Here is an 18,588-nt window from a genome sequence, read left to right as displayed (position 1 = left end):
AGACGACGCACCAGTCCATCCTTTCGTCATCGCGATGGCTAAAATTAAAAGTGGTTTAGAATTTTTTCCTCACCCATTGAATTCACCAGATTTGGCCCCCATTACAGTATTTTTTATTTCCACAATAGAAAAAATGGCTTGGTGGCAAGAGATTTGCCAATAATGATGAGGTGGAATCCGAGGTTGATGCCTGTTTTGAAACATTGGAAGCTCCTTACTATAAGAGGACATAGAATCCATAGAACATCTCTGGGAAAAGTACATCAGTTTCAAAGGAGACTAGGTTGAGAAGCAATGCAATATTTTCCAATTTCTTTTTCTTTAAGTGTTAAGTCGGGAATTTCTGGGTCAATCCTCGTAGCTCCTTTACGTATAATTCTCCAATACTTTGATTAGAGGTTTGAACCGGTGGGATTTTTTTTGCTAAAACTGATGGTCTGGAGGCACGTGGAAGACAAAAGTTACATGTAAAATGAGTTACATGGCCGTAAGACAGGAGCCAAATTGCTAGCTTTAATCAAAGGCGAATCCTCTAAGTCGGGATCGAGTCACTGTTCATTGAGGATCGAGCAGAGTTCTTCGCTACGCAGCGAAAATGAATGTAGATTTAAAGCAGTGAAAGTAGTTCATTTATTTTGAATATGATAGTAGTCTACTATATTTGAAATAAAACTTGTCTTTATTCCTACAACTCTGAGACTCCTCTTTAATGGTGGAAAAAGCGCCCATATTCATCTAAATATTTATTCAAAAAGTTAGCCCTCTCTCATCGTTTTCCAACGTTCCAACGTCGAAAAAGTTGCTTCGACATTAATAGGGAGAAATTTTCGGCTCATATCTCAATTTTCCTTCTAAACGAAATTCATGTGAAATTGTCACTTCCAGAAAAATATTTATTTTCATAGACGAGTAAATTTACGCACCGGACCCTCACTAATATCGCTCATTTTATGATCAAGGGCACACTCTTATTGATTTAATTTTCCAAGTGACCACCCGAAGAAACTCCATGTTGAGAACTTTCAAAAATAAGGTGTAATCAGCAATTATCTTCGGTACGGTAATATCGCAAGGGACTCGAAATGCACCAGATATTTGTAATTCCTCAGTAAAGACAAAAATAGCACCGCTCAATCTTAATATATTTTTAATACTACGTCTTCTTTTTTTTTTTGCTATCTTTCACTTCGACTGCCAAATGATTGAGCCTCGAAGTACAACTAGAGCAAAGAGGCCTAAAATTATCATTCAGCCCTTCAGCAACCCTTTCGTATAATAACTTAAAGCCGTTTGCAATAAGTTATTAATCCCGAAAAGCCGCGAGCGAGGCAAAAGGGTTGCGTAGCGTCACTTCGCGAGGGTGCGTTTACACAGAGATTAGGCCACTTACCGCTCAGAAATTAATATTTAATTTCCATTGGGTTGCTTCCCTAATTAATTCAGGAAAGTGAAACGATGAGAAGTAACAAGTGTATTGTTTATACACGTCCATGAAACGAATTTAACCAGTTGCGTCCTCGCTAAAAAGAGGAAAAACGCTCTTTTTGTGTCTGTATGGCTCGCTTTTCCTACATTTCCAGTAGAGATTTTAATTTCGGGACGGCGCCCTAGGTAAACGGCGGATATAAAAGGTGGATCGTCGCTAATGAAAAAGCAATAATAAACCATGGCAATAAAACGAAAAAATAAAACGACTTCAAACCATAGACGGGGTTAACGAGACACAACCCCTATCTCAACGCTCCATCTCGATACGCTGTTTAATTTACATTGACACGTCAGTTTTTGTTCTTTTATCAGATCTTTCACTGCCGTGTCTGAATAGACAAAACTCACCAACTTGTCCTTTCTTAAATGGACATTTTCTCGAACACTCTTTTTTTTTATAATGATTGTGACATTCATACCTTGAGAGAGGTCTTCATCCGCCACTGCTTGAGTCTGGCTCGAATTATCTTGTGCAAACAATTATACGAAAAGAGCGCCTTAGGGCATAGAAAAACCATCTCGTGCGTTGTTATCGCTGTTATTTTTACTTTGTGTACTGCAGAGCCAGCCAGGTTGAAAAAGCACAAAAAGTAAAACATGAAAATGGGAAAGCGCCTCGCAAGATCTTTCCGCATGCCTATACAGACATATGTTTGCCGGAGGGGTGAATCGCAATTTTCCATCACGAAATACCAATAGATATTCCACACCTTGGATTTCTAATGTTCCTTTGATTTACCCTCGAGTGATAGATGGAGCCCAAGTAGCAACAGATCCCTTGGTAGAAAATAATTAATAAAATCTATGTTGAATCAATATTTATGGGTTTTTGTGCGAGAATTTTCCCATCTCATCAATTTCGAAAATAAAAAAGGGTCATCAGAGCAATCAAAAAGGGGTAAGTACGTTAGATTTATCAAAACACCCCGAGCAAACACTGAAAAGCTACCCTTCAGGACTTTCGGGCACGTTTTGATTCCCACAACTTGAAATTCGAAGTCGGCGTTTACTGAAAATAATTTTAGATCATGAAAACTTTAACAATCCCAGAGGTTCAGTTTTTCTAGCATCGTTATTCGGTATGTAACGTTTACACCTCTTAACCTAGTAAATATAGACAATTCAGGAATAAGTATTTCTTTCGGGTGATCTAGTGCCTCTTAAATACATGCAAACCTGCTAGATTTGACAATGCAACAAATTTTACTGATATTGAGAATTAATCGCGCAAATTAGTCCTAAATTAAAGAACTAAAGTCTGGGCTGGAATTGCTTTTGGTACAGCGCCACTGAAAAGAAAATTTTAGTTTAACCAGTTCGAGAACTTTCGATTCAATAAGGTACGTCAAACTCGACTTCCAACATCTCAGGAACCGAAAGAGACAGAGATTTCAAAATTTTTTTCGACTCAATTTTTTTAAGATACAAAAAACTAAGACGAATTTACTACAGCGTCTTTCCAAGAGCTACAAACGGTCATGATTTTTTCTTTAAAGAACGCGATTTCAATTTTGGATATCATCTTTAACTTCAACGACCAAGGGATTCCACTTTTATTAGAGAGATACTTCAGGGTGATGGTTTGAGTACGGTGTGGTTTGCCGCTTCATTAAAATAGAACAACAGTGCCAGCGGGAAGATCTGAAACAACAGAAACAGTGGAAATAAAGGAAACAACCGGACAATTGAACCACAAGGACAACTATTTGAGTATTGTTAATGCAATTAGAAATATCATTATGGTAAAAGAAATGTAGTTAAATTTAATGCAGGATGATTTCAGTCTCGTGCCAGATATCGAAATGGTCAGATCATGCAGCAAATTTCTTTTAAAATTTTTATATAATTATTTCAACTCGATCTCCTAAGATATCATCCCCATGGAAATATAATTGTCTTGTTGCAAAATAACTTCTGTTTTAGATTGCCCTATTTACTTTGTAAAAAACATTACTTGAATAACTCATTTTTCGAATGTGAGAAAAAAGAATTTGGGGTGTCATAATACCGTAATCAAATGGGATTTCTTCGAGTCGTAGTGTCCAGTACACTTCTTAACTGAAAATGTACGATAATGAAGTATATAGGGAGAAGGAGGAAAAATATTTTCATATTTTCAAGCGGGAAAATGTGGATTTTTAAAAGATTTCAGCCCTTCCCATCGACCAAGTCAGATCTCTCTTGCGCTTATTTCTACAATGTGTTCATTTCAAAACTCACCACCCTCAATATAGTAACAACTGAAATACATATGAAAGTACTGAGTAAAGTGGTCTTCCAAGTTGCGAGGGGAACACTCTTGACACTATCTGCGCAAGCCTAGTTGTCAACCCATGCCACCCCCTCACCACAACTTGAAAATTTTAAATGGCACCCCCACCGAGTTGCACCTCATATTAAAAACAATTAAAGGTACAAAATACCAGTGACTTAAGAAACTCGATCGATCAAGGCGTTTTCGAAAAATTAAAGAAAAATAACTGAAAAATCTATTTAATATTATTTATCAACAGGGCTAAAAACACCAACTTCCTTGTAGCAACTGTGTCGGAATAACATTTTTAGACTTGGGATTATATCATATTTAAGTCACTACGTATTCAAAATAATTTCCATTTTCTGCTAAACACAAATACAATCTGCTTTCGATATTTCGTCAGGCTGCAATTTTTTAGTTAATTAACATTATCAGGATATAATTTATAAGTAACTAATTTAAGATGACCCCCAAGAAAAAAGTCTAGAGGCTTTAAATCAGGAGACTCTGAAGGCCGCTCAATTGTCTCTCTTCTGCCAATCCATCCAATTGGCCATTAAACCATTGTCGCACCGACCTGATATAATATGTCGGTGTCCCGTCTTGTTGATAATGCTAAATATTTTCGTTCAGTAGATAATGGCCACTGCGATTTACTTGCGTTGCTATGGTCTCTGTTACAAGATGGTCAATCGACTCTTCTAACATATTGATTTTACTTCATCATCAAGGTTACCACCAATGCATAATGGTTCAATTACATGATCTCCTAATATTCCAGCCATATATTAATTTTTTGAAGCCACTGAGTATAGTGTCCTCGAAACACTTTGCGATTCTCATCGCTCTAATAACGACAATTTTGCTTGTTAACACAACCATTTAGAGAAAATAATATACTCGTCACAAAAACAGATGTTTGTCACAAAACTTAGGGTAATGACAATGAGTGCTCTCATGCTTTCACAAAATTCGATTCAGCGATCTGGATCATCCTCAACCATCGTCTGACGAATTTGCATTTTGTCCAGGTGAAACTTGTGTTTTTCTGTTACTTCTGCAATCGAACCAATTGAAATTTTAGATTGACGAGACACTTTTCTACTTGATGTAGACAGTTTAGTCACAAATTGACCCAATGCTGCAGTTATGGCAACTTCATTCAATACTTTAACTTTATTTCTTTTTAAAGTTTTTTGGAAGTTGCTTCAAGTAGACCTGAGAAAAATTTTTTTTTGAGGATAGTTCTCATCAAAAACCCTAGCAGTGCGTTGAGGGAAAAATGATTATTCACACCATACATTGAATCGATTTCCTCTCTTTCTTCTACAAAATATACCATGTTAATTCAGATATTAATGTTACGCTATCGCACACCGTTTAACAAATACTAAGTGGCAGGATCTTTGAAAAATGAGTTTCTATCCGATAATGATGAACGAAATGTGTTCCATCTGATTAAAAAAAACACTTAATTTATTTACTTGTTGAAAAAAAAGGAATGGTAAAAAATCTAAAAAAATTCGAAAATTTCTTGCATGTATTTGAAATAGTGGTATCAGTTTTTCTTTAATTTTCTGAAAATGTTCCACCAAATAGAATTTTTTAACGCACTGACATTTTATATTTTCCAGTACCTTTAATATGAGGTGCAATTCGGCGCAAGGTACCATTTCTAATTTAATATTTTCAAGTGGAAGTAGCGGAATGGAAAGGGATGACAATTAGGTTTACAAAAAGAAGTCAAAAATGTTCCCCTTCGTAATCTGGAAGGCTTCCACGTGTACTCATTGTACGGTATTTGGAACGTAAAGTTTTTAAATGAACACATTATATACCAACATCGCTTTGGGTTGAGCATGTGGTGTGGAGTATTGGGAAATAGAATCATAGGACCCATTTTCTATTACAACTCTCTTACTTCAGAACGGTATGTCAACATACTGCAACGTAATTTCGAAAATGAGTTCGATTATTCACGATTAGGAGAAATTCATGACCAGTAGTTTCAGAACGATAGGGCTCCGGAGCTTAATATGAGGATCGTAAAGGAATATTTTACTGGGTAGACCCCAGGAAGATGTACTGGAACTCACAATGATGTTTTATGGCCTTTCGAGTATAACTCCATTGAATTTTTTCCTAATAAAATCACAAAGTGTGCATTCAAAATTTTGAAAATGAAGAAAAATTATTCAAAATATATTTTAAAAAAGGCGTTCAAAACGATTACTCCAGAAATACTACGCAAAATTTTACGGATGTATTTTGGTTGTTTAAACCTCTTTACTCCAGAGTATCCACTAAGTATCTTTTTCGGTGTAATCTATTAAAATTCTAGATATTGCTCACTCACCTGATAAAATTTACGACTTCTTCATTAGGGGATCCCTAATGCAGTATTTGATATTTATCGTATAGCTACGGAGTAATCGTATAAAATTGTTGGCTTTATTACAATTTTCAACTGATGAGAGAGAAATATTCACAGGCCGACCTAAAAGATCCGGCTGCAGTATTTTGCGTGCTTCTTTAGCACCCTTTCATCGTTTTTGCATTGAAATTTATCCTATTTGTTTTTTATTTATTAACCTTGATGAATCTGGTCCAGATCTGCCGCTCCGCTCATGCATTAATAATAAACTTGTCAGTAGCCTTTGGATTCCAGGTTTGCTACTGTGCCCGGTCACGCCAAGGAAAATTCTCTTTCATGTTCCCTTTGATTTTTTTATAATTTTCATCGTAAGAGTTAAGCCTGATTCACAGCCTATTGTTATATACATATATACATACAGTTAATCATGAAAGTGTTCGAACGCTATTAAGTTTTTGAAGTAAAATCCTTTATTATTTTTATACATCATAAAAAAATAACATATTCTATATTTTGTGAGAGTACATTAATTTTTATTAAATTAGATAAAAATTAAATTAAAAATAATTAGATACAACCAATATAAATTATAACGTTTCTACACAAATCATAAAATGTAACCCACAAAATATTCGAACATAACAAAAATAAATAGATTTTTAGAGTTTTAATATTTGTTTGGACCCCTTTTGCCTGGATTACCGCTTATAGACGTCCTGGCATGGAATTTACTAAATTTTGTGTCATCTGGACCCCAACAGAATTCCAATACTCCAAGATATGTTGGGCTAAATTGTCCTTAGAGGTGATCGGGTAGGTTCTTTGTCTTTTTCGGTGGGATTTGTGTTGGAGTTGGTAATAAGTAAGGGTTATAAACCAACCAAGTTTTCACTATATGGGCTGTGTGCTTTGGATCATTGTCCTGTTGGAACCAATACTCTTCTGGCAAACCCAGTTTGTTTACATTTTCTTTTAAATTATTTTTTAATATTTGAAAATATTTCACTTTATCCATAATTCTTTATGACGACAAGGTTTCCAACCCCACTTGCTGCCATGCACCCCCACACCATCATTGAGCCACCCTCATGTTTAACAGTTGCACGTAAGTTTCTAGGATTCAGTTCTATATTCTTTTCCCTCCACACTTTTTAGTGTCTATCACTGCCAAAAACATTTTACTTGCTTTCATCAGAGAAAAGTACTTTATTCCAAAATGTTTTATCCTTAATTATGTATTGTTTTGCAAAGTTTTTTTGTTTTTCTGTCTGATATAAGGCTTCTTTCTAGGAACTCGTCTATGCATGTCGTTACTTCTTAGCAAACGTCTACATAATTCAGGATGCACTTCTTTTCCAAATTGGGTTAAAACATATCCCGCTAATTTTGGTGCAGAAATAAAAGGATTTTTTATATTTTCGCGTAAAACCATAGACTCGTCAGGTTTTGTTAATTTCTTTGATCTTCTTGATCGACGTTTAGTGATCATATTTCACTGTGTTCTTTATTTTAGAATGTACGAGATAGTTGACTTACTTCTATTTAACAAATGAGCAATTTCTGCATATTTTTATCTTCATTATGCCATTTTAACATCAATTCTCGTTTGCGAACTGTTGCTTTACTTTTTTTCTTTGCCATTCTTATAAACAATAATTTATAGTGGTAAATGATATTTAACTATTAACTTTACAACGTTAACTGACAAATGTTTGTATATTTTAATCAAAATATTATTTACAGTTCGTTTTTTTTCTTTTTAAAGTGTTCGAATACTTTTGTGGGTCAATATAAAGAATGTTTCAAATACCTTTTAAACAGGATGGTATTTGTTTTTTTTTAGTAGCTATTTATCTATATAGATTATCTTCTTGATAGTATAGTCTAATTTACTATACGTTAAGTAAATAGCAATATTACATTCTTATTTATTTTGTTCAAATAGTTTCGTGACTGACTGTATATTTTGACTGGTTATCACCGTAATTTTCTTTTGGCCACATCTTCAAAAGCTTCTCTGTATTTACATTATGCTTGCCCTAAAGAACAAAAATTTAACTAGCATTTCATTGTCTTTCGAATTTAAATATTTTAATTCAGAACTAAATTTCTCATTTTCTACAAACTTTTAATTGCCGCTAATAAAGTAATGGACAACTTTATCAATTTTGTTGGCGAGACGCCGTTGAGTTATCGAGCAGAGTTATTATCACATAGCCCTATTCGCGTTGCAGATGAGGCGCAATTTGAAGATATCTCTGAGGGCTGGCAATTAAATTTATTATGCGACCTCGGGAAGGAGAAAATCTATTAAGAATGAAATAAGATAGCCCCGAGGTGATGTGAAATAGTGCAAAAGTTCCACTACGCCGAAAACGGCGATGACGCCAAAACGAAGCCCATTCGGCGCATCAATACGTTACAGTCGAGTTCATTCACTCAATTTACTACAATTATTATGTATTTTCCTAAAGTTCAATAAATATACTCTAGTTGCTGGAGCATGAACAATTGTACACAAGTTCAAGGTAAAGGCATTAGATATGTTCTTTATTACTGAACTCGTTGAACTGTTCTACACTTATTGCACCGGTGCAAGTACAAAACAGTTTAGTCCTTTTTTTATCGCAAATTTGATAGAACTAAAAGTTTGCAAAAATTTGGTCCAGAAATAAAAAACAAACATATTCGTTCAAAGTGATAAGTTCATCAAGACTTCAGTTGTTGGAGAATCCATAATTATATAGAAATTTAAGGCAAAGGCAATACATATGTTCTTTATTACTGAACTCGTTGAACTGTTCTGCACTTACTGCACTGGAACAAGTGCAAGACAGTTTGGTCTTTGATTATCGTAAATTTGACAGGAGTAAATGCGTGCAAACATTTGGTACACTAATGAAAATAAACAGGTTCGTTCAAGGTGCAAAGCTTATCAATATTCAAACTAATAGAGAATCGTATTCTATTCAATCAGATACTATCGAAATATGTTGACTAGAATATATTGACTTTGCTTTGCTGCATCACAAATATGACTAAAATAATCTTAGGAGGAGGCCTTTCAGGCTTGTCCGCTGCTTATTACCTTGGAAAGCGGAGCCCTAAGGAGAAAGTGATTCTTATAGAAGGAACGAACCGTCTAGGCGGTTGGATAAAGTCTGAACGAGTGGATAAGGAGGTAATATTTGAACAGGCTGCAAGAACTATCCGACCAAGAGGAGCTGCAGGTATAAACACTTTAAACTTACTTGGAGGACTTGACTTGCATTCAGAAATTAAGCCTATAGTTACAAACAATGCTGCAGCTAAGAATAGGCTAATTTATGCAAATGGGAAACTGCATTTACTGCCGACGTCTCTTTTCAGTGTATTTACAACACAGAAGCCATTTTCGAAACCTCTTGTGTACTGTTTGCTTCAAGATTTTGCAAGTAAACCCAAATTTATGCTAGATGATTCAATATATGAGTTTACCAAACGTCGATTTGGTCCAGAAGTAGCTGATTATCTTATTGACACAATTGTGTGTGGAATTTGTGCTGGGAATTCTCGGGAAATAAGTGTAAATTTCCTTATGAAAAATATGTTCCTTGATGAGCAAAAATATGGCAGTGTATTAAAAGGTGCTATACAGAGATTAATCTTTGGTAAGAAAGAAAAACTTCCACAAAGAGGTTTGCTTGCCACTCGGTCAAGAACTGAGAAGTGGAGTGTCTACATGTTAAAAAATGGATTAGAAACCCTCCCAATTGCACTGCATTGTGCTCTTCAAAGCATGGAAAATGTGGATATTCACCTCAATGCAAGATGCAATGAAATATCATTTAAAAGTCCTGATATTGTTTCAGTAAAATTAAATGATACCAAGCATTTTGTTGGTGATCATATTATTAGCTCAATACCAGCCGCAAGTTTAGCTCCATTGGTTCAGCTGCAACATCCTAAACTAGCAGGCCATTTATTTAATATCAAATCTGTCACAGTTGGAGTGGTTAACTTATTTTATAAAGGAAACTTTATACCTCAGCCAGCTTTTGGTTTCCTTGTGCCACCAAAAGAAAAACTGCCTATTCTTGGGGTTATTTATGATTCCTGTAGTCAGGGTTGCAGTGATAAGACAGTTCTAACTGTGATGATGGGTGGTTATTGGTTTAAAGACTTATTTGGTGAAAATCCATCTGAAGAGACCTTATTAAAGGTGGCCTGTGATAATGTAAAGTCCATATTACATATTAAGGATAGTCCTTTGCATTATAAGGTGAATGTTTTAAGGGATTGTCTACCGCAGTATGTTGTTGGTCATGAAAGAAATTTAACTGATATTATTAGTTTTATCGCCAAGAACAAGTTGCCTATGTCTTTATGTGGTGCTTCATATCAGGGTGTCAGTGTAAATGAAGTAATTTTATCTGCAAAAAATGCAGTTGAGAAACTTCAGGATTCTAAATAAAAGTAATTATTTTGAAAACTCATAAAAATTTATTTATCTGTATATTACAGTACATACATGATTTCGTCTTAACTTTATACCAAACTTATCAAAAAATTATTACCAAAATATTAATTACATTACGTATTGACAACGGCATCTTTGCCTGTAAAAGAAACACAACTTTGAGTTGCTGAAATACATTTAGTTATGTGTATGCTTAAGGTGAGTAGCATGCACAAATCCAACAATTTAATATATAATTAGGAGAAATCATGCATTGACCTAGAATAACTATTGCTAAACCCCTAGTATTTCTACCAAATACAATTGAATCTTAATAAACTAATAAAGTTAGTCTAGCTTTGAAGCAACTGCAACTACTGCTGTTCAGGTGGCTTACCTGCAAACTTAATTTCATCAAAGGCTTTTCTAGCCCTCTTAAGTTCTTCATTCATGGTCAAAAGGTCCTTGACCCTGGCATATTTCCTAAGGTCTTTCCGTACAAGAAAGACTATATCTTCCACTTGCACTCTTCCTGTCCGCCCAATCTCCATAGCTCTGACAGAAGGTTAAAGTATACTTACGAGATGTCTATTTCTTGTTATAAACGAATAATTTAGTTACCATTAGTGTTAAGTCAGGTTTATAAATTGGAATAGTACAACACAAGTGTAACATACGAAATTTGAAATATGCAGGGTATGGGGCCAATTCAATGATGCATAAGCTTAAGATAACCCAAGACATGAATGACCAAATCTTGTTCCTTGTGTTATGATATGGCTTAACTATAGCCAATTAAAAATCGTTATTTTCAATTAATTTATTTGAAAAAAAGAAAAATATATAACTACATAGCTTGATAAGGTACTTTAACTTACCTCTGGGTCATTTCTGTAATAAATTCAATGACTAAGTCCTCAATAATGTCGACACTTTCTGTGTATGGATTTTGATCATCTCCAAAACCATACATCATGCATCTGAGTTCTTTACTGAATAGTCTTTTGCGGCCTGCCGTGCTGAGGGCCACTGTTGTGTCTGTTGCATCGTCTTCTTCAAACTGAAATTATTTAATGGTTGTTAATGAAAAATATAAGCGCAAGGCAAGGTTCTGTTGGAAAAAATCATACCGTCTCGAAGGTTTCGTCTGCTGCCATTTGTGTAAGTTTATATTGATAGTTTATGGATTATACTTTTATGTTTTAAAACTCCACTAACAACATAATCATAAATAAATATCAATTATTAAACTAGGTTAACATAAACAACACGAAAAGTAATACACGTCAAAGTCGTCACATCATGCTCAGCACAGGACTGTCACTTCATCGGTCTAGTTACAGTCAAGTCAGTTATTCTGTCATTCATTTTGTATTGTTTATTTATATTGGCGCGCACATTCAAGTTACGATCAAAGAATGCAATTTTAATGTTATAAAATCTGATCTGACCGTTACTTGGTTGGGTCGTGTTTTAATAGCAGTCTTTTAGGACCATTATAATAAAAATCAAAAAGAGCATGAATTTCTTTCTTCGAGTGTAAGTTTTGACTCAACTCTGCATAATACATACATACTATGTACTCCTCCATATTTGACCGTCACCCGAAAGCATCAAAGGTTCTTTCAATAAGAAATAATGTGGAACGTGGGGTTTGTTTTTGTTGTCGTTATGGTTACGATCAGTTCTCATGTGAAGATAGAAGGCGCTGCTATCCTACTGTTTACCGGGAAATTTAAATTAGTACACACAACTTTTATATAAAGAACTATTTTTATTTTTATGTTCTGTTTATTTTGACTTTTGCGTAACGCAAAGCGTGTTTCATAGTATCGCAGCGAAAGTCGACATAAACGTGTTGAAAAATTTCATAAGTTTCTGATAAACCCATTCGTCCAGGTTATCACAAATGTGATAAGTTGAACGTAAAATTTATGATTCACCACCTTATTATTGGTATTGCCTTATTAGATATACCATGAAGAGAAGTGGTAAATCGGATTTTTAAAACGATCTCTTTCAATAAAATAGGGTTATGTTGGATATCTTTTCAATCTGGGTTAGAAGGTGCTATAACCAGTTTCCTCAACTAGCTACAACTGTAGGAGATAAAGCAGCAGCTACTATGTCTACGAACTACAAGGTAAAAATTTCTTCATATAAGAATCTTTAATAATTTTCAATGACAAAATTTATCTCTTAAGGATGCTATTGATACTCTTAATAAACTGCAGAGTAATGCAGAGTATATTAAGCGAGCCAAGATTAAGAATAATCAAGAGCATAACATGCAAGAAATGGCCAAATTCCTAAATAGGTAAGTTAGAACACATCCTGTCCTTGTTTGGTCTAATTGAGAGTATATTCGTAGCAGTCCTCAGATAATTTGGAATTGACAGGATGCTTCTTATATTGCATAAGAAATATGTGACTATATTACATCGGCTTAATTTATGACAGCAACATTATTTTTATGAGAGTACTCAACTTAATACAAAATCTTGCTTCACATTCCATGCCCCCCTCATCCATTCTGTAAATTACTGAAAAAACAAATTGACACTCGTATACCGGTGAATACAGCATCCACTTGCATGAATGTCTATGTCATGTATTTTATTTTCATACCTCCAAAATTCCATTTGGTTTACATTGATTCAAACCATATGTTTAACCAACACAATACATCTGATATAAGGAATGAAGCAAGTCCAAATAAAAATAGTATTACAGGGTGTCTCATAATGGATGATAAAAAATGAAATGGCTGAATCATCAACTTATTTTATGATAAAAACTTCATATAAAGGCATATCCTAAATTGATACCATTTTGCTTTACTGTATAATGAAGTTTTTTTTTAATTGTCATTAAAATCTCTGTTATTTGCAAAGACAACAAACTCAAAATTGATTGCAACAATAATTTTAGTATTATGAACAAATTGAAATAATAATTATTTAAAATACTCTATAGGGCATTACTTTTTTTAAGATCACTCTCAGTGTTTTGCATCATAAATTTTTATGTAATTTTTAGATTTTATTCTTTAACTTCATTAATCCCTTGTGTTATTTATTAACTTTTCTGCCTGTTCTGGTTTTTAATTAAGAATGATAGTTTAAAAGATATTTGCAAAAATATCTAACCATGTTCTATACAATTGACCTAAGGATATGATAAAAACGGCAAAAGAGTGAATGTTGGAATTAAGAGGTTCTCAATCTTGTCCACCTTGGTTACCTCAATTAAATAGTTTAATTTTTTTTGCATAAGTACACTTAAAAACTTTAATATATCATACACCAGTGAATATTGAAGAAAGGTTAAGGAATAGAATTGCAAATGCTTGTCAAACAATTAAAAATACACCTGGAATTTTTCATAGTCTGGAAGTCCATGAGAAGAACGGTGTAGAATCTTGTATTTTGGTAGGAGAAGGAGGAGGACAGTTTGAGCAATTACTTTGATTATAGTTTAAATTAATAGTTTTAATTTTTGCAAACATCTTTTAAACTATTATTCCTAGTAAAAAAACACTGAAGTGGCAAAAAGTTAATAAAAGATATAAATAATTAAATGAAGTTAATAAATAAAATCTAAACATATCATAAAAAAAATTCTGATGTAAAATATTGACGAAAAAAGTAGCGCTCTGTAGAGTATTTTAAATAATTGTTATTTTATTTTGTTCATAATGCTAAAATGATTGTTACCATCAATTTTAAGTTAGTTATCTTTCAAATAACAGAAATTGGTGAAAATTTAAACAAAAAATGAAACTTTAAAATACTATAAATCAAAATGGAAGCAATTAAGGACACGCCTTTCTATCTTAAAATTCATTTTTTACCATCTATTAGGAAACATCCTGTATACAGAGTGTTATTAAAATATGTGGGCAAACTTTGAGAGATGATAAACCGTTTTCTTTCCAACTTTTCCAATTTTTGAGACATTACTGCCCTTTGGAAAATAAATACCTATTATGATGATGTTACAAATTCTCAAAATTCTTTAACCTGGGGCTTTACGTTTCTTTTAAACTGAAATTTGTTAAAAGATCAAAATATAAACTTAATCCATAGAATAAAAAAACACTCTTCCCAATTTTTCATTTCTATTAGAACCGGCATATCACTTGAACAACTAGATAACCTCCCAGTAATACACATAGCCGGCACAAAGGGCAAAGGCACCACTAGTTCTTATTGTGAAAGTATCCTCAACTCTCATGGATATAAAACAGGCTTCTATTCATCTCCACATCTACTTGAAGTGAGAGAAAGAATAAGGTTGAATGGGGTACCAATATCGCAAGTCAAGTTTGCCAGTAATTTCTGGAAAGTGTACACCAGGCTGGACAAGCAAAAAGTTAGTTTGGTTTCTTAAGAATACCACATGCACAAGAAAGTACATGTGGTATTTTTTAATGTGACAATATCAGCAATATTTTAAAAAAATATATAATTAAATATTTTAGAGTGCCCCCTACGACATGCCTCTTTATTTCCGATTTCTCACAATATTGGCATTACATATTTTCATAGCTGAGAAAGTAGATGCTGCAATTTTAGAAGTGGGGATTGGGGGAGAATACGATTGCACTAATGTAGTCCGGTAAGTTTAGTTGTATACCTTAGGTAAAGTTTTTAACTGATAAATGATTAAGAAAAACTTTGGTAGCGGGCATAACCCCTCTGGACATTGACCATACTGCCCTGCTGGGGAATACATTGGAATCAATTGCCTGGAATAAAGGTGGAATAATGAAACCCAGAGCTGAAGTTTTCACTTCAGTACAACCTAATGCTGCAATGAAAGTTTTAAATGAAAGGAGTCATGAACGACAAGTATGGCTATAGTTTTCGGATTTTTTTTTGCTTTCTGCAACTTACTCAACATTTGCAGTGTAACATTCATGTAGTGAAAGATCTATATATGGATCAAACAAATTCAAGTATTCCACTTCATGTGCAGCAGACTAATGCAAGCTTAGCCCTCTCCATTAGTGAATGTTTTATGAAAATTCGTAAGTATTTATTTCTACTGAAAGTAGTTTCTGCTTTTGTGGTCTATCAATTTTATAATGACAGATATATGGTGTTTATTAATGTCATATTGATACACAACAATTCTTTAATTACAAATTTTAATTAAAAATCAAAAGGTTATCATTTTTGTTATCTTCTATCAATCATTTATTTGTTGTTTAATTTGAATAAGTCTGAAAAACCCTAAATCTTTTGTATTTTTGATCTGTCATTATATTCTTTGTAGACACCATGTAAAATAACGGGTGATAGGAAAAAAAATTTTCAGTAGGGATTAAGTTATCAGAAGTATGTTTTGAATAAATTCATTTGCTATCTATTGTCAATGTCAGTTTTTGTAATAAATAGTAAATGGTTTCATCAACATTATACATATACGCATACCATCGATTGCAATTTTTCGATCACCCGTTATGAACTAGGATTCTGTGTATTTTGATGGTGTCTTTCAGGCCCAAGAAATAACCAGCAACCTTTCAGTTTAAAAGTGGCTAAAGACGCTATAAAATCGGCTAAATGGCCTGGACGATATCAAATCATTCAACGAAGCAACTTCGTGTATGTTTTTATTAGAATAATCATGTTTGTTTTACAAATTGATAAAATGAACTTTGGAAGTTTTAGTGTTTACACAGATGAAGGTGCAACGAATAAAATTTGCTTGCAAATTTCTATTTTGCTATTTTATGACTTATTTCATATTCAATAGTCAATTTTGTGTAAGCTTTAAAATTTTCACACCATTTATCACAGGAAAAAAATTTTCTATTCAGTTCAAATAATTAATTTTGTGACTTTCAGGTTTTTTCTTGATGGTGCCCACACCACAGGAAGTATGGAAGTCTGTTCAAAGTGGTTCAGTTCTAATGCACAAGACAACAGGATAAGAGTATTGATATTTAATGTTACTGGAGACAGAAGTTCTAATAATTTAATGAAAATACTGTTGAATAATTGTCAATTTGACATGGCGATATTTATACCAAATGTTGGGGACGATAGTGATAATTTAGGTAAATATTTCTTACATTACCATGTAACAAAATTTGCCTTAGTCTCTGTTGGTTTCACATGTTCAATGTGTTCCTTACAAATTTTGGAAAATTGGCCAATTTTCATTACAAAAAGTTTACAAATTGTTATGAAACCATCCAGAGGTGGAAAAATAGTACATTTAAAAATTATCAAGTCCACTGCTCAATTTGCTTTTCAACATGGGACAATTGCTGTTTCATAAGACTATATTTAGTGAAAGCAAAAAAAAATTAAATGTAGAAACATTAATTTGCTGCGAACAACTTTGCTGTTTCACATTTTGTTTTAATCTGCCAAATAGAGAGAGGAAAGTCTTTAAATTTTGTTTCATATCAGCAATGATAACATTATTTCTAAGAGCCAAAAGTAATTGAATAGGGAATATATCGTTTTTATAGTCCGTTTCCAGTAATTTTAATGGTCTAAACTAATTTCTATCTTGTAATTCTAAAGGGCGATATTATACATATGGCCAAATTTCTCTTTTTAGATACAGTAGATCAAATTCAGCCAGTACAACGGCAGCTAGAACGCTGCTTTAAGCATAAAAATACTTGGGATTGTGCTGATTACGCCAAATGCAACGAATCTAAAGTGTTTTCCTCGTTTTCAAAAGCTTTAAAATATCTGGAAAGCCAAGAAGGTAAGCGGTTTAATGTGCTGGTTACGGGTTCGATACATCTGATAGGAGCAGCCCTGTCAGTGTTAGATCCAACATTAGATGGTCTTTTATGAACATTTAAAAAGTTTAGGAAATTTTTACTTATTTTATTAATTAATACAAAGTAATATGTGCTTTTTCATTGGTTATGGAATATATGAAATAGGTTCGAATTATACGATGTTAGTAAAATTGTTTGGAGGCGTCGTGTTAGTCTTCGTTTATGCACATTTTAAAACTATTCCGAATTATACAGGGTGATTAAAACAAATTATGCAATTTTCAGAACCACCCAATCTTTTTTCTCTCTGACTAATATTCATTACCTATATCTAAAGTTGATAGTTCTTTCAATATTCAATATAAAATCATTAATGTAGATGCTGACTTTATATACCTTCACATTTATTAATATAAATAGTTTATTAAAAGTGTGTTTAGTATTGTAAGGTATTTAGTTAGAACTAGTTTAGTACTAATCCTTAATACAATCTAAAAAAAAATGGATGTAAGTTTACAGACTGTCGTCCATTCCATAGCACCATGGCGCTAGGTAGGTGTAATTAAATACATTTCATACTTATACGTTTCAATAACTATCAACTAAACTTAAAATAAAACTACAATATAGGTAATGCTATATTAAAAATATCTAGAATTGCATACAATATTTAATTAGAAAAAAGATCGGTTGGTAACGTGTATAATTAGAAATAGTTTTTAAACGTGCGCAAAACGGAAACCAAATTAACGTGTTCTGCGATTTTATTAAAATCGTTCTATTCCGAAGATTGTTGACATTTGTTGTATGGTATAATAAGTCACAACCCTGAATGTACGGAACAGAATGATAATAGAAATTATAAACTTATATTACTTTGATCTAAGGTATCTTAAGTCATTGTTAAAATGACAGTTCTGCGTGATAGCTGAAATTGATTTTACTATAAAATGTATGACCGAAGCACAATGACATTGTTGACATTCTACAGAGAATGTAGAGCCAACATGTTAATTATACGAGTGAAAATAAGGTCTTATTTCTATTTAATATAGAAGTTATTATTATATGTTTGTTTTGCTATATTGTTAAATGCATCTGTTGCTATATTGTTGTTTCCATTTTACCTTTAAGGTTTAGAAATTTTGTATATACAGAGCGTCCCAAATGCCACGTGTAAATATTGTTATCTGAGATCGGGAAAGTTTAATCTTTCCAAATTAAGATAAAGCGACTGCCCTACATGATCGAAATCCGCACTGGCAACAGAACTTGTACTC

The 18,588-nt window shown here is 33.2% G+C and overlaps 3 protein-coding genes across 3 annotated transcripts; 2 read left to right on the top strand and 1 right to left on the bottom strand.

The window, feature by feature from the left end:
* The first annotated feature begins 8,824 nt into the window (after positions 1-8,824).
* Ppox (protoporphyrinogen oxidase) lies at positions 8,825-10,589 on the top strand. Its single transcript, XM_066297145.1, has one exon. It carries the CDS (start codon positions 9,154-9,156, stop codon positions 10,570-10,572), a length of 1,419 nt encoding a protein of 472 aa, XP_066153242.1. The 5' UTR covers positions 8,825-9,153; the 3' UTR covers positions 10,573-10,589.
* Positions 10,579-11,828, bottom strand: Taf13 (TATA-box binding protein associated factor 13). The gene is made up of 4 exons (XM_066297148.1): positions 11,688-11,828; positions 11,436-11,617; positions 10,955-11,112; positions 10,579-10,717 (listed from the first exon to the last, which is right to left on the bottom strand). Exons 1-4 carry the CDS (start codon positions 11,712-11,714, stop codon positions 10,692-10,694), a joined length of 393 nt encoding a protein of 130 aa, XP_066153245.1. The 5' UTR covers positions 11,715-11,828; the 3' UTR covers positions 10,579-10,691.
* Positions 11,829-11,842: 14 nt separating this feature from the next.
* LOC136347275 (folylpolyglutamate synthase, mitochondrial-like) lies at positions 11,843-18,375 on the top strand. The gene is made up of 10 exons (XM_066297144.1): positions 11,843-12,096; positions 12,589-12,700; positions 12,762-12,874; positions 14,685-14,931; positions 15,041-15,177; positions 15,230-15,410; positions 15,469-15,589; positions 16,064-16,169; positions 16,413-16,624; positions 17,137-18,375. The coding sequence occupies exons 1-10, from the start codon at positions 12,077-12,079 to the stop codon at positions 17,379-17,381; spliced, it is 1,494 nt and encodes a 497-aa protein (XP_066153241.1). The 5' UTR covers positions 11,843-12,076; the 3' UTR covers positions 17,382-18,375.
* The last annotated feature ends 213 nt before the right edge of the window (positions 18,376-18,588 follow it).

Source organism: Euwallacea fornicatus, chromosome 27, assembly GCF_040115645.1.
Source record: "Euwallacea fornicatus isolate EFF26 chromosome 27, ASM4011564v1, whole genome shotgun sequence".
In the NCBI taxonomy this organism is placed as follows: Eukaryota; Metazoa; Arthropoda; class Insecta; order Coleoptera; family Curculionidae; genus Euwallacea; species Euwallacea fornicatus.
Note: the sequence above shows the minus strand (reverse complement) of the source record. Positions and strands in the feature narration are given on the sequence as shown.

What these genes read in the sequence shown, in the direction of transcription:
- LOC136347275 (XM_066297144.1), top strand. Translation starts at nt 12,077, where the DNA reads ATGAATTTCTTTCTTCGAGT. An exon ending in ATGAATTTCTTTCTTCGAGT is followed by an intron (nt 12,097 to 12,588) that starts GTAAGTTTTGAC and finishes TCAATAAAATAG; the next exon opens with GGTTATGTTGGATATCTTTT. An exon ending in ATTCAACGAAGCAACTTCGT is followed by an intron (nt 16,170 to 16,412) that starts GTATGTTTTTAT and finishes TGTGACTTTCAG; the next exon opens with GTTTTTTCTTGATGGTGCCC.
- Ppox (XM_066297145.1), top strand. Translation starts at nt 9,154, where the DNA reads ATGACTAAAATAATCTTAGGAGGAGGCCTTTCAGGCTTGTCCGCTGCT.
- Taf13 (XM_066297148.1), bottom strand. Translation starts at nt 11,714, where the DNA reads ATGGCAGCAGACGAAACCTTCGAGACG. An exon ending in CAGACGAAACCTTCGAGACG is followed by an intron (nt 11,618 to 11,687) that starts GTATGATTTTTT and finishes AAATAATTTCAG; the next exon opens with TTTGAAGAAGACGATGCAAC. An exon ending in ATTACAGAAATGACCCAGAG is followed by an intron (nt 11,113 to 11,435) that starts GTAAGTTAAAGT and finishes ACCTTCTGTCAG; the next exon opens with AGCTATGGAGATTGGGCGGA.